The 11,773-nt window shown below is 37.7% G+C and overlaps 1 protein-coding gene across 6 annotated transcripts in view; it reads right to left on the reverse strand.

Annotated features, from left to right (window-relative positions):
* The window catches only part of BNIP2 (BCL2 interacting protein 2), a 58,765-nt gene extending 47,717 nt beyond the window's left edge, over positions 1-11,048 (reverse strand). For 3 of the 6 annotated variants that reach the window (XM_040226644.1, XM_040226643.1, XM_040226640.1), the window contains exons 1-4: positions 10,794-11,048; positions 3,473-3,579; positions 2,510-2,577; positions 1,861-2,037 (exon numbers count right to left, since the gene is read on the reverse strand). In XM_040226644.1, coding sequence (XP_040082578.1) covers positions 1,861-2,037; positions 2,510-2,577; positions 3,473-3,522 — 295 coding nt within the window. In that variant the 5' untranslated portion in view covers positions 3,523-3,579; positions 10,794-11,048. Of the gene's footprint in view, positions 1-1,860; positions 2,038-2,509; positions 2,578-3,472; positions 3,580-3,788; positions 4,676-9,734; positions 9,813-10,793 lie in introns of those variants that run through there. The other 3 variants (XM_040226641.1, XM_040226642.1, XM_040226645.1) reach the window with 3 other exon arrangements.
* Positions 11,049-11,773: the final 725 nt, after the last annotated feature.

The raw sequence follows: 11,773 nt of genomic DNA on the forward strand, positions 1-11,773 counted from the left end.
TTACTTACACAATAAAAATCAAATTACATGTTAACCACTTTACTATCTAATCAGACTGTTTAGAGAATATTTTTTATTATACCTTCTGTGGAATTTTTTTTAACTTTTTCTTTTATATTGGGATATAATTTTTTTTTAATTTATTTATTTATTTATTTTTAATTTTTACTTTACAATTCTGTATTGGTTTTGGCATAGATTGACATGAATCCACCACAGGTGTACATGCGTTGTGCAAGTTTCATACGTACAGCAAAGTGATTCAGTTTTACATATACATATATCTTTTTTTTTTTTTCAAATTCTCTTCCCACTTAGGTTGTTACATAATATTGATTAGAGTTCCCTGTTTGTGGAATTTTAAATATTTCTTCCATAATAGAGAAAAAGGCTTACTCTTGATATAAGGCCATTTTATTTTTGGAAATCATAGTTCTTTAACTTTTTTTGTATTGCTTAATTCACAGAGGACCTAATCGCAGTACAATGTACATCTACAATTTTCAGATCCTGTTGACAACACTGTCCTTGACAGACAATTACCACTATATTAACTAAAGCAAACTCTCTGGGGGCCAATGTTGTTTGTTGTTGAACACATAAATTATTCCCCAAACATTATAATACCAGATAGAAAGTGGTTAACAAGTCAATAGTTACTTCTCATTTGATCAGTTTCATAAAGCAGAAAATTATTTGATAATATTCCAAAGTGTACATGCAAAAGTCTATTTTAAATTGACATTAGCCAAAGCACAAGCACCAGTGATTAGGTATAATTTACAGTTTAAGGTTGCATTTTAGCTGATTTTTCATGATGTAATGATTTTCAAAATTTTAGTATCACAGTCCTTACCAAAAGACAGGGGAAGGGGAAACCTACTGTATGTTAGTTGTTTGTTTCCAAGACAAAGTTGTTAACGGAAAATATCCTTCCAGGAAATGACTACAGCAGCATTAAAGAAAGAAGAGACAAAACACATAGGCAGAAAACTATTTCAGTATCTTTATAAAATATTGTTTACTACTGGATTGCTTATTGAACCAGCAAAACGGGGAAGAAAAAAGAACAAAAGATAAAGTACATTAAGAATCTTACTCTTAAAAAAAAAAAAAAAAAAAAAAGAATCTTACTCTTTACTGCGGATAACATACCTAGTGCTAAACTTTTGCTCAGAAGCAAAAGACACTTAAAAGATGAAATATGCATATATAAATTATTCCCAACTACAAACATACTAGACAGCAATTATCTAACTAAAGGAAGCATGCAATGCAAAACACATGCCAATTCCTCTCAATTCCAAATAGCTAATGATAACAAATCTAAGAGTGGAGTCAAAGAGACTACAGTAGTTCAAGTTGGTCATTTACAAAGTGCAGCACTATCAGATGAACCCACTGAAAAAAAAAAACCCTCAAAAAACACACCTTAAAACCCTCCCTATAGAACTCCCTCTCTGCAAATTCTTAACTACTTTTAAGAATTCCCTGAAATAAGTTTTTCAGTGCTTTCCCTCTTATTTAATCCACTGAATAAAAGAACGCTGTAATTATCAAGCAATATTTGGAAGCAAAATGGAAAAACATAATTTTATAGCACTGGGCAATTAAAAAAAATAATAAAGCCACAGGTAATCTACTATAAACAGTTTGGAAAGCAATAGTATTCAACGTTAGCCAATTTTTCTATCTTTACAACCTATACATGAACTTTAGAATTGATAACATCTCATTTCAATAAAATCCCTTAATCACTGATTTTAGTTGGTTTCATGATCAAGTGAAAATGCCACTGTGCATATACATGAACACAAACAATCATTAATAAAGGTCAGGTAAAATCAATGAAACACCTACCTTCCCACTCAAATTCATTACTGTCATCCGATGGCGTATCTAAGTCATCCAAGTCAATCTCCCCACTTTCATCCAGATCATCCGACAACACAGAGCCATCACTAGGATCCAGAGTTAGGCTAATGTCGGGAGCCGTTAGTTTCTTTCTCACTTTATTGCCATTAACTTCTAGTGAGCCTGGAATGGGTTAAAAAGAAAAATCAAAGATATATTTAGAAAAGATGCTTAGATGCATAAATCGAATAAGAAAACTTTAATCACTTTATTCTTGAGAAAATAACATTCATTAAACAATTCCAAAGCCCTTCTGTACAAACTTTGGACTTTGATCACTACTGTTTCTGTATCATAGCAAGCTGACACATCCCAGCAAGGACATGCTTTTTTAAATAACAGAAGCAGAACTTCCAGTCACTATTTACTACTAAAAATCATCTTCCCTCTCTCCTTCATGATCAAAATTTCTAAAACCCAAGGGTATGTTTTTGCAAAGTAATCCAAAGCATTCCAAAAATGCTTTCCTAAACAGTCAACTTACCCTTTGGCACTCTATGATGGAACAAAAACTGAGTATATTTTATATCTTGACAAAGTGTGTTAAAAAGAAGTACCACAGATAAAAGTCTATTTCTAAGTGTCAAGTTCTTACCAGGCTGACTCTCTGGTCCAGTTACAGCTAATATATCTGCTTCAATACTATCATCTTCTGGTAAAGGTCTAAAACACATAGACATAATTTTTAACCCAGAAATTAAAAAAAAAAAAATCTTTTGACATTCAAAGATCTATTAAAATAGCTTATAGAAACAATTATGTGGAAAACTGAATAAAGCAATGTTTCCTAAGCTTGAGTAATTTACAGACTACTGTTAAAGAAAAATTTCAAACTGTCTCAATTGACTTACATATCTATATAAGTAACACATAAACGTAGGTATATATTCCCTATGTAACAGCTCTTGAATACAACTACAAAACAAATTTTAAAAATCATTACTTTACAAAATGAATATACTTCAAATGCATGAATTTAATGGAATGTACAATACAGTGTATGATGAAGCTAAACTGTCACTTACAATGGGAATATGAACATGACGATTATGTTTTTGAGCTCAGCATTTCTGTATCACGATTATCATGCTGTGCTATGCAATGACTCAGTACTCTCACCAGCTGCTCCTATTCCAACTGCTAAGTAATCTTCTTATGCACTGAGATGGTCTTCTGACCAAAATGGCATGGAAGTATCCCTTAAATATATGGTCTGCCTTTGCTCTCTCTCTCTTACCCTAACTAGTGCCGACAGAATTGTAAACACAAACACCAATGTGTCACGGTAGCTCACCAGATAATATAGAAAGCTTTCCTTGTCTAACTTAACAAGTTTTTGTCTTAAAATAAAAGCATAAAATTTAATAATTCCTGCAGGCTTCTAAAGACCATCTTCCTCTAGAAATCCTGAAGACTCTATTATTAGTACTAAATGAACATTTTGCAACACTGGGTTTCTTTAAGAAGTCCAATCAATATTCATTTAGTAAGTGACACCTCAGTAAAGAAGTAGAGAAGTTCTGTTTTGCATTTGTTTTCATTTAAAAACATTGCTCACATTGGAAAATCTTCATCTTGCCATTCTTCCTTAAGTTCTACACCTTCCATCCTCAGTCTGGACTCAATGTCAACTACAAACTCCTGATAATCGAGAGTGCCAAAATCCTGTTAAAAAAAAGAAAAGAGAGAAAGAAAAAATTTCATAGGCTTATTTTCCACATTATCTGTTGAAAAGATGCAATAATCTTATATTTGAGTTCACACTTCCACCCTGATCATGAAATAAATTTAGTGGGTTGCAACTACTCCTTTCCATTCCCCTCCCCCTGCCCCAAGAATTAGAAGAGTCAGAGTACATATATTCTAGAAATTACCGTTTGTGATAAGGGTGCTGTGCAGTGAAGTACTTATTCCACATGTATACATGCATGTGTGTGTCAAGGACATGATTCACCATTTATTAGGTACTGTGAATTATGGAAAAGCAATTTTGGGGCTGAGGGGCACAAATAATAAAAGTAAATAAATATATTCTCTATTCTAGACCCATCATCAAATTTTCTGTCCTTTGGAGAGAGGTTAATTCTGGAAATTGAACACTAGTAACTAGCATTTATACTCTTAATTCAGCAGAGCCCAAGTGGTATGCTGTCTCTTATATTTACTTCTCCATAATTCCAATGTCACAATTTCTGAGCCACTTAAAGAGGGCTATTCAGTACCTGTTCAGTAAATGAATTTTGCCATATTTTTATTTGTTTCATATCTATACCAAGCTTTTCTCATGTACTTTAGCATGAGTTTTCAGACACTGACCTTAGTGAATATTTCTATTCATGCCACTACATGTTTTAACTTAGTTTCAGTTTTTCTAAGGAAGGATATGGGTGTTACTATCCTCAGTTTACAAAATGACAGATCTAGAGTTTGGCAAGGTTGATGGAATATGAAAGAGAGGTTTAAATATATTTAAGAAATCATTAAGGTCAACTGGTTAACATTACAACAAAAACTGTGGTACCTTGAGGGGGCAGGAGGTATAAATGGAATATCTGATTCACTTACATTAGAGTAAGTCAATAGATGACTAAACTTAACTTAAAAAATGAAGTAACTCCTGAGAAATCTGTATGCAGGTCAAGAAGCAACAGGTAGAACCGGACATGGAACAACAGACTGGTTCCAAATTGGGAGAAGAGTAAGTCAAGATTGTATATCATCACCTTGCTTATTTAACGTATATACATCGTACATCATATGAAATCCCTGGCTGGATGAAGCACAAGTCAGAATCAAGATTGCAGGGAGAAATATCAATAACCTCAGATATGCAGATGACACCACCCTAATGGCAGAAAGTGAAGAGGAACTAAGAGCCTTTTGATGAAAGTGAAAGAGGAGAGTGAAAAAGATGGCTTAAAACTCAACATTCAAGAAACTAAGATCATGGCATCCAGTCCCATCACTTCATGGCAAATAGATGGGGAAACAGTGACAGACTTGATTTTCTTGGGCTCCAAAATCATTGCAGATGGTGACTTGCAGCCATGAAATTAAAAGATTCTTGCTCCCTAGAAGAAAAGCTATGGCCAACCTAGACAGCATATTAAAAAGCAGAGACATTACTTTGCCAACAAAGGTCCATATAGTCAAAGCTATGGTTTTTCCGGTAGTTGTGTATGGATGTGAGAGATGGACCATAAACAAAGCTGAGTGCCAAAGAACTGATGCTTTTGAACTGTGGTGTTGGAGAAGACCTGCGAAGTCCCTCGGATTGCAAGGAGATCAAACCAGTCAATTGTAAAGGAAATCAGTCCTGAGTATTCATTGGAAGGACTGATGCTTGAGCTGAAATTCCAATACTTTGGCCACCTGATGTGAATAACTGACTCATCGGAAAAGACCCTGATGCTGGGAAAGACTGAAGGCAGGAGGAAAAGGGGATGACAGAGGATAAGACGGTTGGATGGCATCAATGACTTGATGGACATGAGTTTGAGCAAGCTCTGGGAGTTGGTGAGGGACAGGGAAGCCTGGTGTGCTGCAGTCCATGGGGTCGCAAAGAGTTGGACACAACTGAGTGACTGAACTGAACACATACATCTCAAGAGACAGAAAGTATTACTAGTTATCACTAAAAGTTTTAAAACAGAGGTAAAAGTGATTGACACCAGTGGAAGAAGGTGGGATGGGGAGAATGAGGCTTTTCACAGTACATCCTTCTATATTATTTAATTTTTAAAACCACATATGTGTAACCAGTGGTCATGTTTAATGGTTGCCTATCTGTTATGTCATTATAACATTCAAAAGATACACAAAGCTGTAGCAAAAAACCATTATGTTCCAGAACAACAATAACAAAATTACATAGAAATTTTCTAAAGTGTTAGATTTCACACAATAAACTAAATTCTTATCTCTGCCAAGACTGGGAGGCTTTTTTCCCAGTTTGAATTCTTACTTAGGCTTAAGAGCTTCAAAAATCTTCAAAAGGTTTACATTTTTGAGGAGTCACTTGCAAACAGAAAAAAAGCAAATGCTGTCTTTTCTTCATCAACATATTTGCTGGGAAAAGTCAGTTAATTTATATGTAGGAGTAAGGCATTTTTAATTCTCTGGGAAAAACTTAAGTAATTTTGAGAAATGAATGGAAAACACACTTAAAATACAATAATCTTGACTTATTTTAAGCCTTTGATATTCACCATAAGGTGAACTAATGTTTTATCCTAGATTTAATAACCAGAGAAGTTTCATTATTTAGTCTCACATTTGTACTGGGGGTTGGAAAAATAACAGGATGCTCTCAGTATTTTTCCAAATACTTCACATACTCAAAAATATTTAATATTTCAAAAATATAAGCAGTGACTGGCAGTTGCTACCACTATGTTTGCAACATCTAGCACAGTGTCTGGCACATAACAAGCCTGTAAATATTAGTTAAATTTAAAAATAAATATTTAATTGTAAGGTGTAACACTGAATATAAGCATTTGCTCTGCTCAACCTCAAGCTTATTCTTCTAATTAAACTACATGAATAGGCTTCCTGTTAAGTTTTACACCTCAATAAAGAGTAGTGAAAATATTTGGGGAAACTAACATACTGTCCATTTCTGTTGGTAAAAATATTCTATGTTTGTAAGAGAAAATACACACCTTGTGCAATTCTAAAAGATAAACCATGTCTTTTAGCTATTTTACCACTTCAGTAAGTCTATCACGTGAAAATACTACTTCAAACACAGAGAACCAGAGTCTGTCAGCTCATTAAGCTGATTCATTCCATTTTTGCTTTAATATCATTGAGTCACATGATGTTAATACACCCCACCATGTGGACATGGATATTTGGTTTGGGAATAATTATTTAGGCTTGTTAAACAGGACCTAGAGGGAGAGAAAAATAGGTTCACTCTTAACCATTTCATCACAAATTTTAGAGGGAAAAATATTGATACACTAGGTAAAGTTTAAACTGCTGCTGCTGCTAAGTCGCGTCAGTCGTGTCCGACTCTGTGTGACCCCACAGACGGCAGCCCACCAGGCTCCCCCGTCCCTGGGATTCTCCAGGCAAGAACACTGGAGTGGGTTGCCATTTCCTTCTCCAATGCATGAAAGTGAAAAGTGAAAGTGAAGTCGCTCAGTCCTGTCCGACTCTTAGCGACCCCATGGACTGCAACCTACCAGGCCCCTTTGTCCATGGGATTTTCCAGGCAAGAGTACTGGAGTGGGTTGCCATTGCCTTCTCCTAGGTAAAGTTAGAAAGTCCTTGAAAGAGGACTGTTCTTAGAACCACATTATCAGCAGTTGTAAGATCAGGAAGCAACAAAGGAGCAATATAAGCACAACAACTCTGAAAGAAATCAGGATATTGCTGACTCACAATATAAATAAATCAGAATGGGGAAGTAATAGTTTAAGATGCTAACTGTCAAAACAACCAAATGCAAGAGGAATAACTTGATTTCTCAACAAACTTGTGGTAGCGGTGGCACATTATTACTAATGCCAGTTATCAGTGGTGGTGATAGAGATAAATTCAAAATGGTATAGCTGACTTCAGTGAAGTGTGGTGGTAAATTCAACCAAGATGCAAATGGGGATTTCCTCATGCAGCCTAACAATCAAGTAAAAATTAAATATTAAGATCATATTTAGAAACGCCCAAATTATAACTTAAAATTTTACATGACAACTTCACTATTATGTAGTTTAACACAGATGGTGGAATAAGTGCTAGTACTCAACATGTACACTCAAATCAATTTTGTTCGGCAAAAGGACATGCTCAGGCAAGCCTTTCACATCCCCATTTAAACGAAAGGACTCTGTTCCAAATGTTCATGTTCACGTTTTCCTATGAAGCTGGCAATACTGGTAGTACAGAGGAAAACACTTTTGGCCAGCCTGTATGTTCAGGAGGGTCGCCAATACACCTCTGTAAAGATCCTACATGCCTGCTTCTCATTGTTTCCTTGAGAGCAGAGTCAGGTAGGTTTTTAAGAATGAAATAACACAAAGATACTAACAGCTTAGGATGGCTATTCTCAAAAAGACCAGAAATAACAAGCAGTAGTGAGGGTGTGGAGAAAAGGAAATCCTTGGTGGGAATGCAAACTGGTGCAGCCACTATGGAAAACAGGAAGGAAGTTCCTCAAAAAATTAAAGCCAGAATTCCGGTACAATCCAGCAATTCCACTCTAAGTATTCATCGGAAGACAATTAAAACCCTAATTAGAAAAGATGTGTGTACCCCCATGTTCACAGCAGCATTATTCACAATAGCCAAGATATGCAAGTAACCTAAGTACCCACTGATGGATGAATGGATAAACACACGCACAGGAATATCATTCCATCATTTAAAAAAAATCTGCCATCTGCCACAACATGGGTGGACCTTGAGGGCATTATGTAACATAAGTAAGTCAGAAAGAGAAAAACACGTTACGATCTCACTTATCTGTCTGTAATCTTAAGAAAACAATACAGAAAAATCAAAGCTTATAGACATAGAGAACATACTGGTAGTTGCCAGAGATGGAGGGTGGAAAGTGGGTGAAATGGATGGAAGGGGTAGAAAGGTATAAACTTTTAGCTGTAAGTTAGTTCTGGAAAGGTACAACATGGTGACTATAATTAGTATCACTGTATTAGATATATGAAAGATGCTAAGACAGTAAATCTTTAAAGTTCTCATGATAAGAAAAAAAATTTTATAACTAAATATGGTGATGAATGTTAACTAGACTTATATGTATTTGGGAATGCATACAAATATCGAACTCATGATATTGTATACCTAAAACTAAGTTATCTGTCAATTACATACCTCAATTAAATGTGATACCCTATCAGAAATGTTAATACAAAATTCAAGAAAAATCACAATAGCGCTGTTTCTCACAATTGTGAAGACAAAGCACAGGACAATTATGCCAACCATAAAAGTTACATTTATTATATTATCAGTATGCAGAACATACTGGAGGGCTCTGAGACCTTTAAGAATATTAAAGTCTAATAACTGATTTCTAATACTTTCTAGAGTCACAAATATTAAATGCACTATAAAAGTATAACTTTGGAATATTATTATCATCACATTATACTAGCACTCTGCTTTACAGAGTATAAGCTTAAGATGACATCTTTCGATCCACAGTCAGCCAAGGTTAAATTATCTGATCTGGCTATACATATACTTCCTTTCTTAGGTGTCTTTTTCCATTGCTGCTCCTTCTGTGAGCGTTACACCAGAAGAATGAACAGAACCACTTTCCAAAGAGTGCCTTTTCCATTTACTGTTTGTATATCTCATACATTCCAACCAAAAATTCTGTATCACATATAAAACATGGGGTTATTATCCCCATTTTAGCTTGTATTTGAGGCAAATAACCACATCCTGGTTTCCAGGTTAGACTTAGACTGTTTCTAATACAGCATACTGTCTCCAGGTCACTGGCAACTTTCTACAGAATAAGCCTGTCAAGCTAGATTTGGCTAAGTACTCTTGTCTGGAAAATCCCATGGACAGCAGAGCCTGGTGGGCTGCAGTCCATGGGGTTGCTAAGAGTCGGATACGACTGAGTGACTTGCCTTTCACTTTTCATTTTCATGCATTGGAGAAGGAAATGGCAACCCACTCCAGTGTTCTTGCCTGGAGACTCCCAGGGACGGGAGAGCCTGGTAGGCTTCCGTCTGTGGGGTTGCACATAGTCGGACAGGACGGAACTTAGGACAGGACTTAGCAGCAGCAGCAGCAGCTTCAAAGATTCTGTAATGCCCAAAGACTACAGTAACACTTACTTATGATAACTGAGTTCAAGTCCTATGTTTGCAGAAGGAGACATGTCATACTTCCTGTCTAAAACCAACAATATTATGCTGCAACAGAGATTATGAAAATTAAAAATAGTGTGTGGAGAAAATGTAAAATGATAAGAACTAAGGAGATGCAAGATCATCAAGAAAATGGTCTATAGGATAACTAGATACTTCAGTTAAAATTCTGAGGAAACATCCATTTACAAATTGTAGAAATTCCTATACAATTTTAGATAAAGAATATGTTTAATTTTAAAAATTAAGTAGTTAAGCATTAGGAGAAGTAGCCTAATTTTTTTTTTTTAAGGTGAAGATGGGAAAAAAAGCAACATCAAAAATCAATCGCACATTTCATTAAATTATATGGAAGGCGCTAAGACTACCCGGATGACTAAAGCCGTGCTCTCAAAGAGCTTGCTAGAGCACAGCAGACCAAGGGGAAGTTTCAAATCGATGTAATAGACGCAAATAAATTTCTGATTTAATATGCGTTGGTCTAGCAGATCATCCATGGCATCAGGTGCACCAAGGAAACCCAAGCCACTTGTGCCAGCTATTTAAGTAAAAGTGTCCATGCAGGAACTCAGCTTTTCTGGTATCAAGGTCCATTATAAATGCCGCTTCCTTGTCTATTCCCCAAGGGTGTGGAGCACGTTAGACATCCAAGTTCCTTTGTTCTGTACCAGGACAGACGCTGGTGAGAAACAGGGGACTAACAGGGCCCAGTGACTGCATCCAGATCGGGAAGTGTGCAGGGGGCAGAGAAGAGGGCAGGTTCTCAGCCGAGCACAACCACCACAAATGGAAAAGGGTTGGGAGAAGTGGGGAAGCAAGGGTGGCAAAAAGCAAACAAGCCTGGCCAAGGGCGGGGGCCGAAGCGGAGCGGGGATCCGGGAAGCGCCTCTGGGCAGTTTCTAGGGCGCCTCCTATAACGGATAAAGCTCGGGGCTTCCTTTCTCGGACCGCCCCGGGTGTGCGCCCTTCGGATGTCTGCCCCCGAGGCCCGACCCGCCGGCCCCAGCCTTCCCGAGGGGCACTTACCCCGGGGGGAGCCTTGGCCTCCTCGTCCTCTTCGCCCCTCCAGGCCGGCGACGTGGGGCTGACGGCCAGGTCGCAGAAGGTAGCGCCGAGCGCAGCCTGCTCCTCTCTGACGGCAGCGAGACCCGGGCCCAGCCCCTGAGCCACAGCGGCAACTACAGCGGCCGACCCGGATACAGAGAGCCGCTCCGAAGGAAGTGACAACACCCCGACCTCCTCCAGACCCCGCAGCTGGAGGGAGCCCTGGCAGAGGCGTGGCGTCTTCATGAGTCCCTCCCCCCGCCCACACCCTCAGTGGTGGCGGGCGGGGCCGGGAAGGAGGAACTAACGCTCCCGCCGGCTTTCTGCCTTCTCCCGCGACTTGGCCAGCGGAGCTGTCAAGCGTCTATGTTAGGTTGGCAATCGTTTACATATCTGCAGGAGCTTCCTCTTCCTGCGCTGGGCCACTACCCTTGAGCCTCAAAGAGCCATTTTTATATTCTTTATGTTGGCTTTACTGATCATTGTGATTTACACTATATAATAAAATGGATGAGAAAATAGTTGCTGTCTCATTGGGGAAGTAAAACTCAGAAAAACCCTTAGAGTTTGGTAAAATTCTTAAGTGAACAATGCAAAGAAATACAGCAAAACAATAGAATAGAAAGACTAGAGATCACCTCCAGAAAATTAGAGATACAAAGGGAACATTTCATACAAAGATGGGCACAATAAAGGACAAAAAAGGCAAGGACCTAAGAGAAACAGAAGAGATGAAGAAGTGGTGGCAAGAATACACCGAAGAACTGTACCAAAAAGTCCTAATGACCCAGATAAGCCAGACATCCTGGAGTGTGAAGTCAAGTGGACTTTAGGAAGCATTATTACGAACAAAACTAGTGGAGGTGATGGAATTCCAGCTGAGCTGTTTCAAATCCTAAATGATGATGCTGTTAAAGTGCTTGTTGCACTCAATATGCCAGCAAATTTGGAAAACTCAGCAG

The sequence above is a fragment of the Oryx dammah genome, unplaced genomic scaffold (genome assembly GCF_014754425.2).
Source record: "Oryx dammah isolate SB20612 unplaced genomic scaffold, SCBI_Odam_1.1 HiC_scaffold_26, whole genome shotgun sequence".
Lineage (NCBI taxonomy): Eukaryota > Metazoa > Chordata > Mammalia > Artiodactyla > Bovidae > Oryx > Oryx dammah.